At 44.8% G+C, this 26371-nt stretch overlaps 1 protein-coding gene across 1 annotated transcript in view; it reads right to left on the reverse strand.

Annotated features, from left to right (window-relative positions):
- The window catches only part of LOC140736325 (UDP-N-acetylglucosamine transporter TMEM241 homolog), a 168830-nt gene that overhangs the window by 10100 nt on the left and 132359 nt on the right, over window positions 1-26371 (reverse strand). Inside the window, exon 14 of the mRNA XM_073062331.1 lies at window positions 5694-5758. Within this exon, the coding sequence (XP_072918432.1) occupies window positions 5694-5758 (65 nt within the window). The remainder of the gene's footprint in view (window positions 1-5693; window positions 5759-26371) is intronic.

Raw genomic sequence — 26371 nt, forward strand, 5'->3', positions numbered from 1 at the left:
TTTCCAAAGCTCCAGCACATCCACTTTCTTAACATCTACATGTTCAAGCTTTTCAGTCCGCTGCAGGTCATCCCTACAATCGCCAAGATACTTTTCCTTAGTGATTACCGAAACAAAGTTTTCATTAAGTACCGCTGCTATGTCCTCTGGTTGCATACACACTTTTCCACTGTCACACTTCATTGATCCTATTCTCTCACGTCTTATCCTCTTGCTCTTCACATACCTTGTAGAATACCTTGGGGGTTTCCTTAGCCCTGTCCGCCAAGGCCTTCCCATGGCCATATCTTGCTCTCCTAATTGCTTGCTTAAGCTCCTTCCTGCTAGCCTTATAACCTTCTAGATCTTTATCATTGCCAAGTTTTTTGAACCTTTCGAAAGCTCCTCTTTTCTTTGTGACTAGATTTACAACAGCCTTTGTACACCACGGATCCTGTACCCTATCTTCCTTTCCCCTTCTCATTGGAATGTACCTATGCAGAACTCCACACAAATATCCCCTGAACATTTGCAACATCTGTTCCCAATTTATGCTTCCAGGTTCCTGCCCGATAGCCTCATATTTCCCCTTACTCCAATTAAACACTTTCCTAACTTGTCTGTTCCTATCCCTCTCCAATGCTTTGGTAAAAGAGATAGAATTGTGATCACTCGCTCTGAAATGCTCTCCAACTGAGAGATCTGACATCTGACCAGGTTCATTTCCCAATACCAGATCAAGTACAGCCTCTCCTCTTGTAGGCTTATCTGCATACTGTGTCAAGAAACATTCTTGAACACACCTAACAAACTCTACCCCATCTAAACCCCTTGCTCTAGGGACATGCCAATCAATATTTGGGAAATTAAAATCTCCCACCACGACAACCCTGTTATTATTACTCCTTTCCAGAATCTGTCTCCCTATCTGCTCCTCACTGTCCCCGTTACTATTGGATAGTCTATAAAAAACACCCAGTAGAGTTATTGACCCCTTGCTGTTCTTAACTTCCACCCATAGAAACTTTGTAGACAATCCCTCCATGTCTTCCTCCTTTTATACATCCGTGACACTGTCTCTGATCAACAGTGCTACGCCCCCACCTCTTTTGCCTCCCTCCCTGTCATTTCAGAAACATTGAAAACCTGGGACTCGAAGTAACCATTCCTGCCCCTGAGCCATCCAAGTCTCTGTAATAGCCACCACATCATAGCTCGAAGTACCGATTCACGCTCTAAGCTCATCCTCTTTGTTCATGATGCTTCCTGCATTAAAATGGACACATCTCAATCCATCAGTCTGAGCGTGTCCCTTCTCTATCACCTGTCGCTCCTCCCTCTTGCATTGTCTCCAGGCTTTCTCTATTTGTGAGCCAACCAGCTCTTCCTCCGTCTCTTTAGTTTGGTTCCCACCCCCAGCAATCCCAGTCTAAACTCTCCCCAGTAGCCTTAGCAAACCTCCCCGCTAGGATATTGGTCCCCCTGGGGACCTATAGTCAGCATGGTTTCTGTAAAGGGAAAACTTGCCTGACACATCTTCTTCGAGGAATCCTCGTCTAAGAAAAGATGTGCTGGCATTGGAGATGGTTCAGAGGAGATTCATAAGGATGATTCCAGGAATAAAAGGGTTATCATACAAGGAACGTTTGATAGGTCTGGGTCTGTACTCGCTGGAATTTAGAAGGATGAGCAGGGATTTCATTGAATGTTGAAAAGCCTAGACAGAGTAGATATGGAAAGGATGTTTCCCATGGTGGGGGACTCTAGGTCAAAAGGGCACACCTTCAGAACAGAGGGGCACCCATTTAAAACAGATATGCGGAGGAATTTCTTTAACCTGAGGGTGGAGAAATTTGTGGAATTTATTACCACAGGCAGTTGTGGAAGCCAGTCTTTGGGTGCATCTAAGGCAGAGCTTGATAGGTTCTTGATTAGACACAGCATCAAAAGGTATGGGGAGAAGGCTGGAGAGTGGAGCTATGGAAGGGAAAAATGGATGCCATGATTGAATGGCAGAGCAGTCTCAGTGCGCCAAATGGCCTAAATCTGCTCCGATGTCTTATGGTCTTAAGTAACAAGCAGGGTGGATAAAGGAGAGGTAATAGATGTAATTTACTTAGATTTTCAGAAGGCATTTGATAAGGTTCCATGCATGACACTGCTTAGCAAGACAAAATCTTATGGCACCACAGCAAAGATGCACAGAAAAAGGAATGGTTGACAGGCTGGAGGTAGTGAGTGGGAATAAAGGGGGCTTTTCTGGTGGGTGCCAGTGACTAATGGAGTTCCTCAGGGGTCAGTAATGAGTGCCACTTTTGACATTGTTTCTCAATGATTTGGATAATGGAACTGATGGCTTTGTAGCAAAGTTTGTGGAGTATATAAAGATAGGTGGAGAGGTAGGTAGTGCTGAGGAAGCAATGTGATTGCAGCAGGACTTAGACAAATTGGAAGAATGGGCAACAAAGCGGCAGAGGGAATACAGTGTTGGGAAATTTATGATAATACATTTTGGTAAAAGGAACAGTAGTGTGGACTATATCTAAATGGGGAGAAGGTTCAAACATCAGAGGTCCAGAGGGACTTAGGAGTCCTCATGCAAGATTTCCAGAAGATTCATTTACAGGTTGAGTCTGTGGTAAAGAAGGCAAATGCAATGTTGGCATTTATTTCAAGGGGAATAGAATATAAAAGTTCCCACTTGCTTCAAAAAGGCAACAATTATACCAGTGCCTAAGAAGAATGTGGGCTGCCTTAATGACTATCGCCCGGTAGCGCTCACATTGACAGTAATGAAATGCTTTGAGAGGTTGGCTATGACTAGACTGAACTCCTGCCTCAGCAAGGACCTGGATCCATTGCAATTTGCCAATCGCCACAATAGGTCAACAGCAGATGCAATCTCAATGGCTTTTCACATGGTCTTAGACCACCTGGACAATACAAACACCTATGTCAGGATGATTTTCATCGACTATAGCTCAACATTCAACACCATCATTCCCACAATCCTGATTGAGAAGTTGCAGAATCTAGGTGTCTGTACCTCCCTCTACAAATGGATCCTCGACCTCCTAACCGGAAGACCATAATGTGTGCAGTTTGGTGATAACATATCCTCCTTGCTGACGATCAACACTAGCACACCTCAGGACTGTGTGCTTAGCCCACTGCTCTACTCTCTGTATACACATGACTGTGTGGCTAGGCATAGCTCAAATACGATCTGTAAATTTGTTGACAATACAACCATTGTTGGTAGAATCTCAGATGAAGATGAGAAGGTGTACAGGAGCAAGATATGCCAACTAGTGGAGTGGTGTCGCAGCAACAACCTTTCACTCATCATCAGTAAGATGAAAGAACTGATTGTGGACTTCAGGAAGGTTAAGACGAAGGAGCTCACACCAATCTTCATGGAGGGATCAGAAGTGGAGAGAGTGAGTAGTTTCAAATTCCTCGGTGTCAAGATCTCTGAGGACCTAGCCTGATTCCAACATATTGATGCAGTTATAAAGAAGGCAAGACAGTGACTATGCTTCATTAGGAGCTCGAAGAGATTTGGCATGCCAACAAGAATACTCAAAAACTTCTATAGAGGTACCATAGAGAGCATTCTGACAAGCTGCATCACTGTCTGGTATGGGGGGAGGGGCTACTGCTCAGGACCAAAAGAAGCTGCAGAAGGTTATAAACCTAGTCAGCTCCATCTTGGGTACTATCCTACAAAATACCCAGGACATCTTCAGGGAGCGGTGTCTCAAAAAGGCAGAGCCATTATTAAGGACCTCCAGCACCCAGGGCATGCCCTTTTCTCACTGTTACTATCAGGCAGGAGATACAGAAGCCTGAAGGCACACACTTAGTGATTCAGGAACAGCTTCTTCCCCTCTGCCATCTGATTCCAAAATGGGCAGTGAACCCATGAACACTAACTCACTTTTTTAATATATAGTATTTCTGTTTTTTTGTACAATTTCTAATCTATCCAATATCCATATACTGTAATTGACTTATTTATTTAGTTTTTCCCCTCTTCTATATTATGTATTGTATTGAACTGCTGATGCTAAGTTAACAAATTTCACGACACGTGCCAGTGATAATAAACTTGATTCTGATTCTGAGATAATGCTGAGCCTTTATAAGACACTAGTCAGGCTGCACTTGCACTATTGTCAAAAGTTTTGGGCCTCATATTTTCGTATGTCAGAAAGGATGTGTTGTCATTGGAGATTTCAGAGTAGGTTCATGAGAATGATTCCAGGGATGAAGGGGTTAAAATATGAGAAGCATTTGGCAGTTTTGGGCCTGTACTCAGTGGAGTTTTGAAGAATGTGGGGGAAGTGGGGGGGAGGATCTCATTGAAACCTTCTGAATTCTGAAAGGACTAGATAGGGTGGATGTGGAGGATGTTTCCTGTGGTGGGGGTATCCAGAACTAGAGAGCACAGCCTCAAAATTGAGGGGCAACTTTTTACAACGGTAGTAAGGAGGAATTTTTTTAACCAGTGAGGAGTGAATCTATGGAATGCTCTGCCACAGATTGCAGTTGAAGCCAAGTCCGTGGGTACATTTAAGACGGAAGTTGATTGTTTCCTGATCAGTCAGAACATCAAAGGGTATAGCGAGAAGGCAGGTGTATGGGGTTGTGTGGGATCCGGGATCAGCCAAGATGGAATGGTGGAGCAGACTTGATGGGCTGAATGGCCTAATTCTGTTCCTATGTCTTATGGTCTTAATGGTCTAACCAAAGTGGTATACTTGTTTTTGAGAGGGTTGGTCACAGGGGTACTCTGCACTGGCTGCTTAACCCCTTACCCCTTCCAGTCACCCAGTCACCTGTGTCTTGCACCTTAGGTGTAACTACCCCTCCATATGTCTTAAATATCGCACCCCTCAGCCTCCCAAATGATCTGGAATTCATCCAGTTCCAGTTCCAACTCCTTAATGCGGAGTGTTAGAAGCTGCAGCTGGATGCACTTCTCACAGGTGAAGTCGCAAGGGATAATGGAAGTCTCCCTGCATTTCCACAGCCCGCAAGAGGAGCATTCAGTCTTGGATTTTCTGTTCAAGGGCATTGGTGTTTCCATACCAGTCAATATAATCCAATTTACTCTCTCATTTTGAATGCCAAGTGATTGAACCTTTTTGTCCAACCTCCCATGCAGGACCTTGTCAAAGATTTTGGTATCTATAATGGGAAGTGTTTCTGTGGATCTGTTTGAGCTTAACAGCTCTGCTCATCAGCACAGGGGTAAGCTGACTCTATCACCTGCTTCTAGAGCCTTTGCACTGAGAAAGCTGTGACAAGGGCAACAAGATCAGAAGACAGACAGATGATAACTCTCTCCTGCTCACATGTTTAACTTTTGTAAAGAGAACAACATCATTGCAATATCACTATGGTCCAGGTACAGGTTGATGGCACTAGGCAGAATGGACTAGATGGGTCGAAGGGCCTGGTTCTGTGGTGTACTGCCCTATGACTCTCGGACACATTGGGATTTCACTATGGTCCAGGCGCAGGTTGGTGGACTAGGCAGAATAGACCAGATGGGCTGCCGTAGTGCTCTCTGACTCTACAAGATTTGCCTTATAAACATCTACAGTACCATGGACCTACAGACAGGAAAGAAAATCTTACTTCAATCAATCACAATTTATAATTTACACACATAATAACTGTTAGCAAGGTCCTAATTATTTACGTACCAACAACTTGTCGTAATATTTAAATCCGTCAGAAAGACAGCCAATGACATGCATGCAGTTAAAATCTGAAAGCACAAACAAAAACAATTATTAAATAGGATTTTCCTATCGTATACTATTTGCCTTTACCACTTTATTGGAATGAACAACTTTCTGTGTGGAATTACAACAAAGAGCCTTTATCTATTTGTATAATTTATCTTCCTTTGCACACTGGTTGTTTGTTAGTCTTTGTTGATGTACAGTTGTTAATAAATTCTATTCTATTTCTTTACTTTCTGGTAAATGCCCGTAAGAAAATAAATCCTAGGGATGCATATGGTGATATTCAATCACTTATTCTGCCATTATAATGTCAAATTAACAGCGAGGTTACTCTAAAGTTGGAAATTAACAGTGGAGGCCTTCTGTTGGCCGGGGTCGACCATGGATGTTGAGTCCCAGTTGTCTATGTGATTTGCATGATATTGAGAGAAAGCTGCTGCCCATGCAGCGGGCTCCCCTCCTCCCTACGGCGGACACCCCCTCTCCCTGCAGCGGGTTCCCCCTCTCCCTGCGGCATGCTCCCCCTCTCCCTGCAGCGGGTTCCCCCTCTTCCTACGGCGGGCACCCCCTCTCCCTGCGGCGGGCTCCCCCTCTCCCTGCGGCGGGCTCCCCCTCTCCCTGCGGTGGGCACCCCCTCTCCCTGCGGCGGGCTCCCCCTCTCCCTGTAGCAGATGAGTCCAAAGGAACAGCAGAGACCGATACAGTTTGGTACCAGCAGCATTGCAGAATTTACCAGTCATCATAGGACTGCCTGAAGAAATTCAGCTCCGGATTTTTCCTTGGTGTTTACTCCAGAAGCCTTTCCTTTTAGTGGGTGTAGCCGCGAGGCAGCAGAGGCTTGAGATCAGAGTTTTCCTTCTCCTCGATGAGCTGCCAAACACAGCTCTTGAGCCCCATCTGCCCAAAGCAACTGGTTTTCAGGTGCCAGTAACCTGTCTTTGCCCCTTCTCCTGTCAGTAGAAATGGTTCAACTGGGCTTAGTAGCTGAGTCACATTTGAAGGCCAGGAGTTGGACTTGGTTGTCAGAGGCTATTTGAGATGCATATCATTGGTAGTGGGAGTTTATCCCTACTAACTTGCCACCCTGGCTACAGCTTTCTAATGTGTGAACAATTGGTGGGGTGGATATACGAATGTTCTGGAATGCAGAATGCAGCCGTCATGTGTGCAAACATGGCACAAGGCAGAACACAGAGAAATATCCAAAGCTCTGAAAATGTGCCTGGAATTATGAGAGACCTGCAGCTTTTAATAAAATTATATTGACTTAATTTGTGGTATTTGTCTTGTTACCCAATAAACATTGTCAATCAAGAAATTAATCTGAAGCTGATCATGTAAAAGTAATTATCAGAATATTGATAAACACAAGAGATATGCAAATGCTTTAGATCAAGAGTAACACACACAAAATGCCAGAAATTCATCAAGTGATTCAGTAATGGATCACTTGGGTGTAATCTAATGGATCAGTGGTGGCCTGGTAATTCATTAACCTTTGGCAGTGAATAATGGTTTTTGATATATACAGTCATAGAACACTATATCGCAGAAACAGACCCTTCGGCCCATCTAGTCCATGCCAAATTAGTAATCTGCTTAGTGCCACTGACCATAGCTCTTACTTTTATCCATTCAAAGAGAGAATCAGCATTGGACTGGAGGAAAGGAACTAAGACCATAGGACATAGGAGCAAAATTAGGCCATTTGGCCCATCCAGTCTGGTCCTCTATTCTATCAAGGCTGATTTATTATCCATCTCAACCCCATTCTCCTGCCTTCTCCCTGCAACCCTTGACATCCTGATTAATCAAAAACCTATCACTCTCTGCTTTAAATATACCCAATGACTTGGCGTCCACAGCCGTCTGTGACATTGAATTCCACAGATCCACCATCCTCTGCCTGAAGAAATTCCTTTTGTCTCTGTTCCAAATAGTTGTCCCTCAGTGCTGAGGCTGTGCTCTCTGGTCCTAGACTCTCCCACTTTAGGAAGCATCCTTTTCACATTCACTCTACCCCGGCCTTATAATATTCAATAGGTTTCAAAGAGATCTCCCCCTCATTCTTCTAAATTGCAGTGAGTACAGGCCTTGAGCCATTAAATACTCCTCTTTCAATAACCTTTTCATTCCCAGAATCATTCTTGTGAACCTCCTTTAGATCCTCTCCAAAGCCAGCACATCTTTTCTTGAATAAGGGCCTAAAATTCGATCTATAGTCTGATCAGTGCCTTACAAAGCCTCAGCATTACATCATTTTGTCTGCATTCTAGTTATCATCCTGAAATGAATGCTAACATTGCATTTGCCTTCCTCAACACTGACTCTACCTGCAAGTTAACCTTTAGGGAATCCTGTAAAACAACTCTCAGGCCCCTTTGCACCTCTGACTTCTGAGGAACATTCCTCTATTCTGGCTCTGCTTCTAGACTCCCTCACTATAGAAAACATCCTCTCCACGTCCACTTTCAATATTCGATAGATTTTAATGAGATCCCTTTGCCCCCATTTGTTGTGTACAGAGACCAGGCAATTGCAAAGCAATGATGCCGCTGGTTACTTTAAGGAGTTTTGGTGATAGACTGGGCATGTATAAATCTTGTTTTTTCCTCATGCAGCAAGTGAGTGGTTAGTATGACGATGTTAGGTATGTTTAGATCATGGCTCTTCCTAATTTCTGTTTATAGCAGATGTTGAACAATAATCATTAAACATATTCTGAGGGAATGTAAAGACAGGTTTACGAAATGAAACATGTTCTTTGTGGTTTGATTCAGAAATAGTAGGCATACAATTAGCACTGATGAGTTTGTTATTATGGTACGTGGCTATTCTTTCAAGTCTGTCACCCCGTTATTGTGGCTTTTGTCTTCAGCGTATTTATTCTGTAACTGAATTTTCAAATGATCCTGGCTGTTGGAACATGACACAATAGGACACCTCGGTGGTGTAAGGGTTAGAGAGATGGTATGACAGCTCAGAGTTCGGAGTTCAATCCTGGTGCCATCTGTAAGAAATTTGTATGTCCTCTGCATGACCCTGTGCGTTTTCTCTGGATGCTCCAGTTTCCTTCCACTATCCAAAGACATAATTGGTCATTGTAAACTGTCCTGTGATTAGGTCTAGGGTTAAAAAGGTGGGTTTCTGGTGGGTGCAGTTCAAAAGGCAGAAGGGGCCTGTTCTGCAATGTTTCTCTAAATAAAAAAAATCCAGAAAATATATGTAACAAAAATCTTAAGAAAGCATGCACAGCAAAACATCAATAACAACTGTTATTGAAAGCTGTTCGTATTACTGTTATTCAAAGACTGCTGTCAGGAATAAGCTGATACAATATCATTGTAGCATTAAGAAGAGGGACGCCTCACGTCTTAATAAGCTGGTAAGGAAGGCGGGCTCTGTCATTGGGCAAAGTACTGGAGAGTATAACATCGGTAGCAGAGCGAAGGGCGCTGAGTAGGCTACGGTCAATCATGGAAAACCCTGAACATCCTCTACATAGCACCATCCAGAGACAGAGAAGCAGTTTCAGCGACAGGTTGCTATCGATGCAATGCTCCTCAGACAGGATGAAGAGGTCAATACTCCCCAATGCCATTAGGCTTTACAATTCTACCGCCAGGAGTAAGATATGTTAAAGTGCCGAGGTTGATTGTATTTAATGTATTTAAGTAAACTACTTAAGAACTTTTTAAAAGCTATTATTAATGCTTTTTGAGAGAGTGATTTAGATGCATATCATATTTTTACTAAGTTAAGTATTGTATGTAATTAGTTTTGCTGCAAGTGTATGGGACATTGGAAAAAATGTTGAATTTCCCCATGGGGATGAATAAAGTATCTATCTATCTATCTATCTATCTATCTACACCAAAAAGAACCACGATTCATATTAGTTAAGGTGCTGGTGAAAGAGGTAAACAACCAGCAGCAAGTGCCCATCAAACTCATAGAGACAGGATGATTAGGCAGACTAACAGACACAAAAATGAGCCTGGTGTGATGAATGGAGCAAAGGTTCTTTCTGGCAATTGTGCATTTAACTACTTTCAAATTCTTATTTCAAATTTCTACCAGATCAGAATAACCTGCCTTTCTGTCTAGCTGATGAGCTTTCACCATCTTTCATATATCCAACTTGGGTACAATTAAAATGGATAGATTAATAGGTTCTTGATGGGTCAGGGTTACTGGGAGAATGGGTATGAGAGGGGTAATAAATCAGCCATGATAGAATGGTGGAGCAGACTCAAAGTCCAAAGGAAATTTAGTACCAAAGTACATATATATCACCAGAAGCAACTCAATAAGTCTATATTAGAATAATAACTATAATCGAATCAGTGGAAGACCACACCAACTTGGGAGTTCAACCAGTGTGCAAAAGACAAAAAGAAATAATAATAATGTCAATAAGCAATAAATATTGAGTGTATAAGATGAAGAGTCCTTGAAAGTGAATCGATAGGTTGTGGGAAGAGTGATGGGGCAAGTGAAGTTGGGTGAAGTTATCCCCTCTGGTTCAAAAGCCTGATAGCTGAAGGATAGTTACTATTTCTGAACCTGGTGGAGAGGGTTTTGAGGCTCCTGTACCTTCTTCCTGATGGAGAAGTGAGAAGTGAGCATGACATGGGCTGAATGGCCTAATTCTACTCCAGTGTACCTTTTCTTTAAAGTTCTAAAACCTTTTCTAAAAGTTCTACCTTTTCAATTGAAGCAAGAGGCTGAGAGTGGAAGACTGAAGGCATCACGGAGAGAAGGTCGTTTTCCTTTTCTTTAACAGCTCAGGGAAAGGAGGCTAGACTGTGCAGGCACGTGACGTAGTGCGCCAAGGTTTAAAAGAAAGACCGCCATATACAGCGGCCATCGTTGGAGTAGACTGAATCGGAGTGGGACAGCTTTGGCTCAATCAGGCTTCAGCGAGAAACAGGCAGAGGCGAGGGTAGGTTCCGGGAAGTTTCTGTTTTTCTTGTTCAGACTAGAGAATATGCCAGGCAGGATGTTGGAATGCTCCTCTTGCAGGATGTGGGAAGTCAGGGAGACCTCCGGTGTCCCTGACAACGACACCTGCAAGAAGTGCATCCAGCTGCAGCTCCTAACAGACCGCGCTAGGGGACTGGAGCAGGAGCTGGATCACCTCCGGATCATTCGGGAGACTGAGCAGTTTATAGATAGTAGCTTCCGGGAGGTAGTTACACCTAAGGAACAGGGCACAGGTAATTTGGTTACCGTCAGGCAAGGGAAAGGGAAAGGGCAGGTACTGCATGGTTCCCCTGTGGCCATTCCCCTCCAGAACAGGTTACCGATTTGGATACTGTTGGGGGAGATGGCTTACTTGGGACAAGCTGCGGCAGCCGGATCTCTGGCACTGAATTTGGTTCTGCAGTGCAGAAGGGAGGAAGGAGAGACTCCCAGATGGTTTGTTGCCTCCTGGGTGCCAGGGTCAGGGATATCTCTGACCGCGTGCACAGCATTCTGAGGTGGGAGGGTGATCAGTCAGATGTCGTGGTACACATCGGTACCAATGACATAGGTAGAAAGAGTCAGGAGGTCCTGAAGAGTGAATACAGAGAGCTTGGTAGGAAGTTGAAAATCAGGACCTCAAGGGTAGTAATCTCTGGATTGCTGCCTGTGCCACGTGCCAGTGAGGGTAAGAGTAGGATGCTCTGGCAGATGAACACATGGCTGAGAAACTGGTGTAGGGGGCAGGGTTTCAGATTTCTAGATCATTGGGACCTCTTCTGCGGCAGGTGGGACCTGTACAAGAGAGACGGGTTACACCTGAACTACAAAGGCACCAATATCCTTGCAGGGAGGTTTGCTAGTGTTATTGGGGAGGGTTTAAACTAGATTTGCAGGAGGATGGGAACCAGAGTGCCAGAGTAGATAGTGGAACAAGGGTAAAAATAAATAATGTTAATAGTTCATGCAAAGTCACAAATAGTAAGGTTGTGTGTGGTGGTAATAATCTTCTGAGGTGTGTATATTTCAATGTGAGGAGTATTGTGGGGAAGGCAGACGAGCTGAGGGCTTGGATTGACACATGGAATTATGACATCATAGCCATTACTGAAACTTGGCTACAGGACTGGCAGCTCAATGTTCCAGGATTCCGATGTTTCAGACGTGATAGAGGCAGAGGGATGAAGGGTGGGGGGGGGGGGGGGGTGGCTTTGCTAGTCAGGGAAAATATTACAGCAGTGCTTCAGCAGGACAGATTAGAGGGCTTGTCTACTGAGGCCATATGGGTGGGGCTGAGAAACAGGAAAGGTATGAGCACATTAATAGGGTTGTATTACAGACCACCCAATAGTCAGTGAGAATTGGAGGAGCAAATCTTGCAAATTGGAGTTTGTATGTTCCTGTCAGGGTTAAAGGCAAAATGAATAAGAATAAGGAACCTTGGTTCTCAAGGGATATTGGACCTTTGAAAAAGAAGAAGAGGGAGATGTATAACATGTATAGGCAACAGGAAGGAAATAAGATGCTTGAGGAGCATAAAAAGGGGAAGAAGATACTTAAGAAAGAAATCAGGAGGGCTAAAAGAAGACATGAGGCTGCTTTGGCAGTCAGGGTGAAGGATAATCCCAAGAGCTTCTACAGGTATGTTAAGAGCAAAAGGATAGTAAGGGATAAAATTGGTCCTCTTGAAGATCAGAGTGGTTGGCTATGTATGGAACCAAAAGAAATAGGAGAGATGTTAAATGGGTTTTTTGCATCTATATTTACTAAGGAAACTGGAATGGAGTCTATGGAAACAAGGCAAACAAGTAGGGAGGTCATGGAACTTATACAGATTAAAGAGGAGGAGGTGCTTGCTGTCTTGAGGAATCAGTTCCCAGGACTTGACAGGGTATTCCCTCGGACCTTGAAAGAGACTAGTGTTGAAATTGCAGGGGCCCTGGCAGAAATATTTAAAATGTCGATATGCACGGGTCAGGTGCCAGAGGATCGGAGGATAGCTCATGTAGTTCTGTTGTTTAAAAAAGGCTCAAAAAGTAAGCCAGGAAATTATAGGGCGGTAGTAGGTAAATTATTGGAAGGAATACTAAGAGATAGGATCTACAAGTATTTGGATAGACAGGGATTTATTAGAAAAAGTCAGCATGGCTTTGAACGTGGTAGGTCATGTTTAACCAATCTACTGGAGTTTTTCGAGGTAGTTACCAGGAAAGTGGATGAAAGGAAGACAGTAGATGTTGTATACATGGACTTCAGTAAGGCCTTTGACAAGGTCCTGCATGGAAGGTTAGTTAGGGAGATTCATTTGCTAGGTATACATGGAGAGGTAGTAAATCGGAGTAGACATTGGCTCAATGGAAGAAGCCAGAGAGTGGTAGTGGAGGATTGCTACTCTGGGTGGAGGCCTGTGACTAGTGGTGTGCCACAGGGATCAGTGCTGGGTCCATTGTTATTTGTCATCTATATCAATGATCTGGATGATAATGTGGCAAATTGGATCAGCAAATTTGCTGATGATACAAAGATTGGAGGTGTAGTGGAAAATGTAGGTGTAGAGGAAAGTTTTCAAAGCTTACAGAGGGATTTGGACCAGTTGGAGGAATGGGCTGAAAAATGGCAGATGGAGTTTAATGCGGACAAGTGTGAGGTATTGCACTTTGGAAGGTCAAACCAAGGTCGAACATACAAGGTAAATGGTAGGACACTGTGGAGTGCAGTAGAACAGAGGGATCTGGGAGTACAGATACATAATTCCCTAAAAGTGGCATCACAAGTAGATAGGGTCGTAAAGAAAGCTTTTGGTACATTGGCCTTTATAAATCAAAGTTTTGAGTATAAGAGCAAACACGAGGAAATCTGCAGATGTTGGAAATTCAAACAACAACACTCACAAAATGCTGGTGGAACACAGCAGGCCAGGCAGCATCTATAAGGAGAAGCACTGTCGACGTTTCAGGCCGAGACCCTTCATCAGGACTAACGTTAGTCCACCCAATAGTAACAAGGACAATGAGGAGCAGATCGGGAGACAAATTCTGGAAAGGTGTAATAATAATAGAGCCCTCATGGTGGGAGATTTCAATTTCCCAAATATTGATTGGCACCTTCCTAGAGCAGGGGGTTTAGATGGGGTGGAGTTTGTTAGGCGTGTTCAGGAAGGTTTCTTGACACAATATGTAGATAAGTTGACAAGAGGAGAGGCTGTACTTGATTGGGAAATGAACCCAGCCAGGTGTCAGGTCTCTCAGTGGGAGAGCATTTTGGAGACAGTGATCATAATTCTATCTCCTTTACCATAGCATTGGAGAGGGATAAGAACAGCCAAATTAGGAAACTGTTTAATTGGAGTAAGGGGAAATATGAAGCTATCAGGCAGGAACTTGGAAGTAGAAATTGGGAACCGATATTCTCGGGGAAATGTATAGTGGAAATGTGGCAAATGTTCAGGGGATATTTGTGTGATGTTCTGCATGGGTACGTTCCAATGAGACAGGGAAAGGATGGTGGAGATCTAAAAAATTATAAGGTTAACAGGAACAAGCTTAAGAATGAAATTAAAAGAGCTAGAAGGGGCCATGAGAAGGCTTTGGTGAGCAGGATTAAAGAAAACCCAAAGGCATTCTACAAATATGGGAAGAGCAAGAGGATAAGATGTGAGAGAATAGGACCAATCAAGTGTGACAGTGGAAAAGTGTTTATGGAACTGCAGGAAATATTGGAGGTAATTAATGCATACTTTGCTTCAGTATTCTCTATGGAAAAGGACCTTGGTGATTATATGGATGATTTACAGCAGACTGAAGAGCTTGAGTATATAATATTAAGAAAGAGGATGTGCTGGAGCTTTGGAAAGCATCAAGTTGCATAAGTCGCCGGGACCGGATGAGATGTACCCCAGGCTATTGTGGGAGGCGAGGGAGGAGATTGCTGAGCCTCAGGCAATGATCTTTGCATCATCAATAGGGGTGGGAGAGGTTTTAGAGAATTGGAGGGTTGCAGATGTTGTTCAAGAAAAGAAGAAGAGATAGCCCAGGAAATTCTGGACCAGTGAATCTTTAGTGGTTGTTAAGTTGATGGAAAAGATGCTGAGAGGCAGGATTTATGAACACCTGGAGAGGCATAATATGATTAGAATAGTCAGCATGGCTTTGTCAAAGGCAGGTCGTACCTTATGAGTCTGATTGAATTTTTTGAGGATGTGACTAAATACATTAATGAAGGTAGAGCAGTAGATGTAGTGTATATGGATTTCAGTAAGCCATTTGACAAGGTACCCCATGCAAGGCTTATTGAGAACGTAAGGAGGCATGGGATCCAAGAGGACCTTGCTTTGTGGATCCAGAATTGGCTTGCCCACAGAAGGCAAAAAGTGGTTGTAGACGGGTCATATTCTGCACTGAGGTCGGTGATCAGTGGTGTGCCTCAGCGATCTGTTTTGGGACCCCTTTTCTTAATGATTTTTATTAATAAGCTGAATGAGGAAGTGGAGGGATGGGTTAGTAAATTTGCTGATGACACAAAGGTTGGGAGTATTGTGGATAATGTGGAGGGCTGTCAGAGGTTACAGCGGGACATCGATAGGATGCAAAACTGGGCTGAGAAGTGGCAGATGGAGTTCAATCCAGATAAGTGTGAGGTGGTTCATTTTGGTAGGTCAAATATGATGGCAGAATATAGTATTAATGGAAAGAGTGTTGGCACGACAATGACCCCAAGCATAAAGCCAAAGCTACACAAGAATGGCTTAAAAACAGCAAGTTAATGTCCTGGAGTGGCCAAGTCAGAGTCCAGACCTCAGTCCAATTGAGAATTTGTAGCGGGACTTGAAAAGGGCTTTTCACTCACAATCCCTATGCAATCTGACAGAGCTTGAGCAGTTTTATAAAGAAGAATGAAGAACAATTGCAGTGTCAAGGTGTGCAAATCTGATGAAGACCTATCCACACAGCCTCAAGGCTGCAATTGCTGTCAAAGATTGATCTACTAAATACTGACTTGAAGAGGGTAAGTAATTATGCAAGCAATTATTTTGTGTTTAAGAATGGTAATAAATATAGACCAATTTGTAGAAATTTGTTTTCACTTTGACACCTAAGAGTCTTTTCTGTTGATCAGTATCAAATTAAATCCACTGTGAATCAATGTTGTAAAACAATAAGACATGAAAACTTCCGGAGGGAGGGGGAGTGAATACTTTTTATAGTCACTGTATATATGTTTATTCAATAGTTTGAGTAAAATAGTGCAAAACAGAAACAACATATAAAGAAAAAGTGAGGTAGTGTTCATGTTCTCTACGGTACATCTACAGAAGTTTTCCAGTGTTTTAGGTGACAAACCAAATCTCTTCAAACCCCTAATGAAATATAGCCTGCTGTCTTGTCATCTTTATAGCTACATCAATATGTTGGCATCAGGTTAGATCCTCAGAGATCTTGACTCCCAGGAACTTGAAATTGCACTCTCCATTTCAGATCCCTCTATAAGGATTGGTTCATGTTCCCTCATCTTACCTTTCCTGAAATGCACAATCAGCTCTTTTATATTACTGATGTTGAGTGCAAGGTTGCTACTGCAATACCACTCAACTAGCTGATATATCTCGTTCCTCTCATCCCCATCTGAGATTCTACCAATAATGGTTGTGCCAAGAAGGTGGTACAGGAGCTTCAGGACTCATAGCAGCAGATTCAGGAACTGTTATATTCCCTCAACCGTCGTGCTTCTGAGCCAGAGGGGATAACATCACTCAAATTCACTCACCCCAACCACTGAACAAGGGCTCACTATCAAGGACTCTTCATCTCATGTTCTCACTTGTTATTGCTGATTTATTATTATTTTTTCTTTGTATTTATTGCAAATACTGGCAAGAAAATGAGTCTCTTTGTACTTTGATAATAAATTTACTTCGAACTTTGGAAGATAAATGTAAGCCTTCCATCCTACATAACCCTCCATATTTTTGCCATCAACGTGCCTATTGAAGTTTTACTGAATCAGTACTTTAAAATTTTTGTATTTTGACTGTACGGCCTAACCCCAGCAGCTTTAGGTATCTAGTTACCTTTTGCCAATTACATCATCCAGTTATACTTGAAGTATAAATACCCAGAGAGTACAAATTATGTTTGTTTAAAATCTCAAATGAGAAAAATTGCATTCTTTAATTACAGAACTTCAGCACAATAATTTCCTGTTTTTAAGTTATTTCAGCCAGAATTATAGGGAGTGAAATGGGTAATAAGTTTGGCTTTAGATTCCAACTTCATATGACATCAGAGTCTCTGGAGTACCTAGCAACTTCATTCCAGCTTTTAACTCATTCCCTACTAACCATTAATAATGTGTTTATTTCTATCTCTTATGGAAAAGGCAAGAGCTTAATAATCCAATCTACTGTAACATTCGCTAGAAGAGATGGGCAGGTAACAATCATTAGACACAATAATAATGATATAATTATCTAGGTTTGTAGCAGGATTCACCATAAGGAAAGTATTTAGCAATTATAAATAAAAATTTCCAAACTCAAGCTATAATATTGTTACTGCAATAATAAAATTATGCAACGAGTTAGCCAGAGTGGTAACTGTTTATTTAGAGATACAACGTGGAACAGGCCCTTCTGGCCCTTTCAGCCTTGCCACCAGCAACCCCGCTTTGACCCTTAGCCTAATCACAGGACAATATACAACGACCTACTAACCAAATCTCATGGGTTCCTCCATGGAATGAATCTCACGATAGTATATGTTGGCATACGTGTACTTTAATAATAAATCTTTGAACTTTGAAATAAAACTTTTAACTTTGAAAAAGGTTGGCTGAGTCATGTTGGGTTGAAGGTCCTGTACTGGTGGAAAAAGGTCACTCCACAAATGGCTGTACCTTAATACCTACAGGGCTTCCAATTCTGGAAGGATCAACACTTCCATTTGATGACTTGCCCCTTGATTTAGACCAAAGTCTAGTGGTAAAACTAGCATCTTCTTAATCCACAGACCAGAACCCTTAATTTAAGAAAACATAACTTTCCTTCGATAGCTCAGTTGGTAGAGCAAAGGACCGTAGAGGAAATGGAGTCATCCTTAGGTCACTGATTCAACTCCAGCTCAAAGGAAAAGCTCTTCTTGAAAGAGTACAGTAAGATTGAAAGATTACAGAGAAAATTTACAAGGATGTGTGCCAGGACTTGAGGATCTGAGTTATAGGGAAAGGTTGAATAGGTTAGGACTTTATCATCTGGAGTGTAGGAGAATGAGGGAAGATTTGATAGAGGTACACAAAATTATGAGGTCTCTAGATAGGGTAAATGCAAGCAGGCTTTTTTAACTGAGGCTGGGTGAGACTAGAACAAGAGGTCATGGGTTGCGAGTGAAAGGTGAAACATTTAAGGGGATCATGAGGAGCAATTTCTTCACTCAGAAGATGGTGAGGGAATGGAACGAGCTACCAGCAGAAGTGGTGAATGCGGATTTCATTGCAACATTTAAGAGAAATGTACATGGATGGGAGGGGTATGGAGAGCTATGGTCCTGATGCAGATTGATGAAACTAGGCAGCATCAAGAAGAGAGCATGGCCTGGATGGTGGGGATCCTTGATAATGGATGCTGCTTTCCTGAGACAAAGCTCTGTGTAGATATACTCAATGGTAGGGAGGGATTTACCTGTGATGGACTGGGCCATATCCACTACTTTTTGCTGGTTTTCCCATTCAAAGGCATTGGTGTTTCCATACCAGGTGTAGTATCCTATGACTCTGTGACTATATCCTCCAAGATAACCACAACCTTGACATATGGTTTGGAGGCTTGTGTGCCTCAATGACTGAGAGAGCTATGTTGGTTGGAGTCGAGGCTTTATGCTTTGGCTCTTCGTAAGGTCATGCCAAACAGGTCACAGGGTAGAAGCCAGATTAAGAGCTCTTCACTGGTCCTCCAGGTTCGAGGGTTCAGCTCAGGGCTAACAACCCTCACTAGGCACCATGGTAGCATAGTGGCTAGCACAATGAATTACAGCTCGAGGCATTCCTGTGGAATGTGTGGGTTTTCCCTGGATCCTCCGGTTTCCTACCACAAAGATTGTTTAATTGGTCATTGTAAATTGTCCCGTGATTGGCTCAGATTTAAATCGGGGTTTTTGGAGATTGCTGAATGGGCCTGGAGGGCTTATTTCTTGCTGTATCGCTAAATAAATAAAATAAAAACAATAAGACTGTTAAGGAAACAGCAATGAAGAAACCTACATCTGAGTCCAATGGTGTTCATGAGTCTCCACCCACGACTGTATGACTGACAGTAATGAAAATGGAGAGGAAAGCACTGGCACGATGAAAGAAGCCCTAAATACCCACCAGAGGAGTCCTTTATTGTTGTCCTAAATACCCACCAGAGGAGTCCTTTATTGTTGCCCTAAATACCCACCAGAGGAGTCCTTTATTGTTGCCCTAAATGCCAGAAGCATAATGGGCAGTAAGTAAGTACTATGTCTCTATCTGCAATACATCTCGTTGGGGTAAAGCAGTAGTCTAGAACAATATCATAACGTAATACTTAATGACACACCTCTATAATCTATCAACTTAATTCTATTACACTAAAGAAAATCAAGGCAATATTCGTAGCCAAAAAGTAACTAATAGTCATAAGCAAAATTACAACCAAGCCAAGCACACACAAAATGCTGGAGGAACTCAGCTGCTTAGGCAGCATCTAAGGAAAGGAATGAACAGTTTGTAGTTGCACTCAACGCGCTACTAAAGAAACACACGGAGGCAGAGAAAGCTAAACTCAGAATGCCTTGACTGATTCAAAATCGCGCGCTTAAATCTCCCCTCCCATGGGCCCCAGCGACCTGCGGGGCAGACGTGACGTCAGACTGTCCCCGGAAGGTCCGCCCCGAGCGGGTAGATCCAAACGCGCTACCGCGTGTCTGCCCACGGCTCCCGATGGCGGTTCGAGTCCCGCGTGTGCGGACCACCCCCCCCCCCCCAAAACGTCCATCGGGGGAGTGGAGCCCCCAGTCTGTGTGGCTTGATTGGGTGGCCGGCCTCACCAGCGCGGTGCGGGTACCCTCACTGGTTGTTCAATGTCCAAGTGCGCCGGTCTGAGGCGGTCCACTGTAAAAGTCTCTTCCCGGCCACCCACCTCCACGACACACGTGGTTCCGTTGTGCCGGATCACCTTGAAGGGTCCCTTGTACGGCTGCTGTAGAGGTGACCTGTGCATGCCCCTGCGAATAAAAACATACTCACAGTCTCGGAGGTCCTTTAGGATGAAGGATGACATGGGACCATGCCTGGAGGTCGGGTCCGGTGCCAGGGTCCCTACCTTGTCCCGCAGCCTCGTTAGCACCGCTGCTGGAGTTTCTTCCGAACCTCGGGCCTCTGGTACGAACTCACCTGGGAGCGTCAGGGGGGCGTCGTAGACCAATTCCGCCGAGGAAGTGTCCAGGTCCTCCTTGGGGGCTGTGTGGATGCCCAATAGGACCCAGGGAATCTCATCTGTCCAGTTGGGTCCCCTGAGGCGCGCCATCAGGGCCGACCTGAGATGCCGGTGCAATCGCTCTATCAAACTGTTGGACTGGGGATGGTACGCTGTGGTGTGATGCAGCTGGGTGCCCAGGAGCTGCGCACAAATCAGACATGAACTGCGCCCCTCTGTCGGAGGAGATGTTCTCCAACTGGAGCCCCGAAACGGCAGTGCGGTAAGCCAGGATCTCAGTGTCCGACCATTGTGCTTTCGCCAGTGCTGTGTAGTCTATTCCTGAGGACGATATGCCTACTGAGTGGAGGCAGGGGTGAGACAGTGTGTCGGCGACGACGTTGTACTTCCCTGCAATGTGGTGGATGTCCGTGGTGAATTCTGAAATAAAGGACATGTGCCTCTGCTGCCAAGCCAACCATGGGTCCGATACCTTGGCCAGTGCAAAGGTGAGGGGCTTGTGGTCCGTATACACGGTGAACTCCCTTCCCTCGAGGAAGTACCGGAAATGCCCGACAGCCAGGTAGAGCGCTAGCAACTCTCTGTCGAAAGCGCTGTACTTCACCTCTGGTGGCCATAGGTGCCAGCTGAAGAAAGCAAGTGGTCGCCACTGGTCCTTGACGAGCTGCTCCAGGACTCCGCCGACTGCCGTGTCGGAAGCATCGACTGTGAGTGCATGGGTACATCGACTCTCGGGTTCACTAGGAGGGCCACCTTTGCCAGCGCCTCCTGGGCCTGCTCGAACACCTCCTTGGACTCTGCATCCCATGCCACTTCTTTGGCCTTGCCGGCCATCAGGCTGAACAAGGGTCTCATGATTTAAGCCGCTGCCAGCACGAACCGATGATAAAAGTTAACCATCCCTACGAACTCCTGCAGGCCCTTAACCGTGCTGGGCTTGGGGAACTGGTGGATGACCTGGACCTTGTCCAGTAGGGGAACTGCACCATGTTGGTTGATTCTGTGGCCCAAGAAGTTGATCTCTGTCAGCCTGAACTGGCACTTCGCCGGATTGATTGCCAGTCCGTGATCACTCAGGCATTGGCAGAGCTGGCGCAAAAGTGCCACGTGCTCTTGGTGTGAACTGCTGGCCACCAGGATATCGTCCAAGTAAATGAAAACGAAATCCAGGCCGCGTCCTACCGAGTCCATGAGCCTTTGGAAAGTTTGAGCTGCATTCTTGAGACCGAAAGGCATCCTCAGGAATTCGAACAACCCGAACGGGGTGATGAGGGTTGTCTTGGGCACGTTGTCGGGGTGCACTGGAATGTGACAGTATCCCCTGACCAAGTCGATTTTCGGGAAGATGGTCGCTCCGTGCAGGTTCGCCGTGAAGTCCTGGATGTGGGGCACCGGGTATCTGTCAGCGGTTGTGGCGTCGTTGAGCATTCTGTAGTCTCTGCAGGGCCTCCATCCTCCTGCGGACTTGGGCACCATGTGCAGCAGGGATGCCCACAGGCTGTCTGAGCGGTGTACGATTCCCATCTCTTCCATCTTACGGAACTCCTCCTTGGCGAGGTGGAGATTGTCGGGTGGGAGCCTGTGAGCTCGGGCGTGCAGCGGCGGTCCTTGCGTGGGGATGTGGTGCTGCTCGCCGTGCTTGGGGTCGGCTGTGGAGAACTGTGGGGTGACTATGGAGGGGAATTCCGCCAACACCCTGGCAAATTCATTACTTGAGAGGGTCACGGAATCCAGATGGAGGGCTCGTAGCTTGGCTTCTCCGAGCTGGAAAGTCTGGAACGTCTCGGCATGGAATAAATGCCAGCCTTTTAGGTCGACCAGGAGGCAGTTGGCTCGTAGGAAATCTGCCCCTAGTAGTGACTGTGACACCACTGCCAATGTGAAAGTCCAAGTGAAATGGCTGGACCTGAAATGCAGTGAGATAGTTCGCAGGCTGTACGTCCAAATACTGGTGTCAGTTGCAGCAGTGAGTTCAGGGCCTGGGAGTGTGTTACGAGTGTCCATGTTCGAGGGGGGGAGTACACTGACTTCAACCCCAGTGTCTACCAGGAAGCACTGCCCGGAGTGCTGGTCCCAGAGGTACAGGAGGCTGTTTTGGTGGCCAACCATCCTAGCCATTAGCGTCGGCTGGCCCCGGCGTTTCCCCGAAAAGCACATGGTGGACGGCAGCAGCGCGGGCCTGAGCCCCATCTTTGGTGATAGAAACACCATTGTTCCGAATTGTCGTCCTTTTCCCCTGTGGGTCTTGACGGCTTCAGTTGCGGGGCCTGGGCTTTGGGGCACGCGATCGTGGCTAGGCCAATGGAGGCTGCTCCACGTTGCTTGCTCTGCCAAAGGACGTCTGCTTTAGCCGCGACCCTACGTGGGTCACTGAAATCCTCACTCGCGAGGAGGAGGCTAATGTCCTCTGGCATTTGCTCGAGGAACAACTGTTCAAATAAAAGGCAGGGTTTATGACCGTCCATGACTGCCAGCATATCATTCATGAGCCCGGATGGCTTGTGGTCGCCCAGGCGGTCTGTGTGTAGGAGCCGTGCGGCCCATTCATGGCGGGACAGTTCGAAGGTACGGATCAGGAGTGCCTTAAGCTTAGTGTACCTGTCCTCCATTGGAGGCTGGCGTAGGAAGTCGATGATCCGGCCTGCCGTCTCCTGGTCGAGCGTGCTGACCATGTAGTAGTACCGTATGGCGTCAGCTGTAATGTCTCTGATATTGAACTTGGCCTCAGCCTGCTCGAACCAAACGTGGGGCTGAGTGGCCCGGAAAGTCGGGAGCTTCAGAGAGACCGCGCTGTGCGAGTTGCTGGAACTCATGGCTGGTCGCTGAGTCGCCGGCTCCAGATACCGTCTGGAACGTCGGAGTCACCAATGTAGTTGCGTGCAACATGCTACTAAAGAAACACACGGAGGCAGACAGAGCTGAACTCAGAATGCCATTACGGATTCAAAATTGTGCGCTTAAGTCTCCCCTCCCATGGGCCCCTGTGACCCGCAGGCGGACGTGACGTCAGACTGTCCCCGGAAGGTCCGCCCCGAGCCGGTAGTTCCAAACACGCTACCGCGTGTCTGCCCGCGGCGCCTGATGGCGGTTCGAGTCCTACGTGTGCGGGCTGCCACAAGTTGATGTTTTGGGCCAAGACCCTTCTTCAGGATGCGGAGAGCATGTTTCCTATAGTGGGGGAATCCTTGACTAGAGGTCACAGATAGAGTGGATGTGGAGAGGATGTTTCTTATAGTGGGGGAATCTTTGACTAGAGGTCACAGATAGAGTGGATGTGGAGAGGATGTTTCCTATAGTGGGGGATACTTTGACCAGAGGGCACAGCTTCTGAATAGAGGGTTGTCCACTTAGAGCAGAGATGAGGAGGAATTTTGTTTTTTAGCCAGAGGGTGGTGAATCTGTGGAATTCAATGACTTGGCCTCCACAGCTCTAGATCCTCTCCAATGTCAGTACATCCTTTCTTAGACTGTAAGTTATTTAAAGCTTTTTAAGTTATTGATAACCTCCAGGTTAATGTACCTTGCTGTTAAATGTAAAACTATTTCCTTTATTCTTGTTGGTATCCATTACAAAAACAGCCTCCTCCATAGAACAGATGAGACATGAGTCCACTTTATAGTGGACTTTATCCTGATATCTTCTTTCCATTACATCATTCAAAGCAGATAAACATACAGAATGCGGGCAGCTGCAGACTGTAACCCCAGCTCGAGGTGGAGCGTGTTGGTGTCTGAAAATATATACATAGCCATTTAGGCTCAGAAATGTTTACTTTTAAATAGTTCTTTCTCAGAGGATGCACGAAATGGACAAGATGTTTAGACACAAACTATCATTTCTATTAAAACGATGCTCAATGATTGGGGCGGCATGGTAGCGGAGTGGTGAGCTCAATACTTTACAGTACAGGTGACAGGAGGTTCAATTCCCGCCACTGCCTGTAAGGAATTTGTACGTTCTCCCTGTGTGATTCCTCCAGGTGCTCCGATTTCCTCCCACAGTCCAAAGACATACCAATTCTTAGGTTAATTGGTAAATGTAAATTGTCCCATGATTAGGTAAGGATTAAATTGGGAATTGCTGTGCCATGAGCCTTGAAGGGCTGGAAAGGCCTATTTCATGCTGTATATCAATAAAAATATACTTGAGAAAAATAAAGCTGATCTTAAATCTTTAATACGTTGCATAACCTCTCATGGTCCAAAAACACATTCTACAGAATCAGGAAAGCTCACCACCCCTCTACTTTAAGAGAAGGCTGAAGAGAGCTGGACTATACATGTCTACTGTATACTCATATCATTCTACAGATGCAGAGTAGAGACACCCTACTGTTGGACCAAGTTTACACTAATATTATGGGTGCGTACAGAGTATACCCATGCCCTCATCAGGAGATATCCGACCACTGATAAGAAAGACACAATCAATTACTGTCAGTGAGATTATGGCCCGAGGGAGCTGTCTCACACCACAGCTTCAGGACCGCTTCCAGTTCACAGTCTGGAAACTGTTTGCAGGTCAAGCAGTAAGTTATTCTGAAATTGACTTAGAGGAATGCACATCATGGTCATGCACTATATCAAATACAATGCCACCAGTAATAAAAACATCCGTGTATTCCTGAATCAGAAGCCAAGGAGAAACAATCAAGTCCAGAACCTGCTCAGGGCTTGGAATGTGCCTGTCAGAATAAAGGGTAAAGATAACAAATGCAGGGAACCTTGGCTTTCAAGAGATATTGACGCACTGCTTAAGAAAAACGAGGGGCAAAGCAGGTATAGCAGTTAGGAACAAATGAGGAGCTTATGAAGTATAAGAAATGCAAGATAACACTTAAGAAAGAAATTAGGAAGGCTAAAAGAAGGCATGAAGTTGCATAAGTAGACACAGTGAAGGAGAATCCGAAGGAATTCTACAGACTTATTAAAAGAAAAATGGGAAAAAAATGGTCCTCCAGAACAGCAGAATGGCAATCCATGTGTGGAGCCAAAATAGACAGGGAGATGGTAAATGAATTTGTTGCAACTGTACTTACTCAGTAGACACCGAGTCTATTGGAAGTGAGGCAAAGTTACATCAACTTCATGGACCCTGTACAGGTTACTGAGGAGGAGGTGTTTGCTACCCTGAGACAAATCAGGGTGGATAAAAGACTCTAACTGTAAACCAGGAAATTATAGGCTGGTGAGTCTGACATCAGCTGTGGGAAAGTTATTAGAAAGTATTCTAAGGGACCTGATATATAATTATTTGGATAGACATGGATGGATTAAAGATAGTTAGTATGCCTTCGTGCATGTCTAATCAATCTTATAGAGTTTTTCAAGGAAGTGGATGAAGGCAAGGCAGTAAATGTTGTCTACATGGACTTTAGCGAGACATCTGACAAGGCTCCACATGGAAGATTGGTTAAGAAGGTTCAATTGCTTGACATTCAAGATGAAGTAGTAAATTGGATTAGACATTGGCTATTCGGTAAAAGTCAGAGGGTTGCCTCTGACCGGAGGCCTGTGACAAGTGGTGTACCACAGAGATCAGTGCTGGGTCCTTTGTTGTTTGTCATCTCTCTCAATGATCTGATGATAAGTGGTTAACTGGATCAGCAAATTTGTGGATGACACCGAGATTGGGGCTGTAGTGGACAGTGAGGGAGGCTACAATGGCTTGAACACAGATTTGCATCAGCTGGAAAAATGGGCTGAAAAAATGGCAGATGGAATTTCATGCAGGCAAGTGTGAGGTTTTGCACTTTGGTAGGACCAACCAGGTTAGGTCTTACACAGTGAACAGTAGGGCAGTGATGAGTGTGATAGGACAAAGGGATCTGAGAATACAGGTCCATAATTAGTTGAAAATGATGCCACAGGTAGATAGAGTCGTAAAGAAAGCTTTTGGCATATTGGCCTTCATAAATCAATGTATTGAGCACAGGAAATGGAATCACAACCACAAGAAAATCTGCAAATGCTGGAAATCCAAGCTACAGACACAAAATGAGTGAGCAACTCAGTGGGCCAGTCAGCATCTATGGATCCATAGACGCTGCCTTCCTCTAGTACTTTGTGTGTGTTGCCAGGAGATGGGATGTTATGTTGAAGTTGTAAATAAGATGTTGGTGAGGCCTAATTTGGAGTATTGGGTGTAGTTTTGGTCACCTACCTACAGGAAAGATGTAAACAAACTTGAAAGAGTACAGAGAAAATTTGCAAGACTGTT

The sequence above is a fragment of the Hemitrygon akajei genome, chromosome 1 (assembly GCF_048418815.1).
Source record: "Hemitrygon akajei chromosome 1, sHemAka1.3, whole genome shotgun sequence".
In the NCBI taxonomy this organism is placed as follows: domain Eukaryota; kingdom Metazoa; phylum Chordata; class Chondrichthyes; order Myliobatiformes; family Dasyatidae; genus Hemitrygon; species Hemitrygon akajei.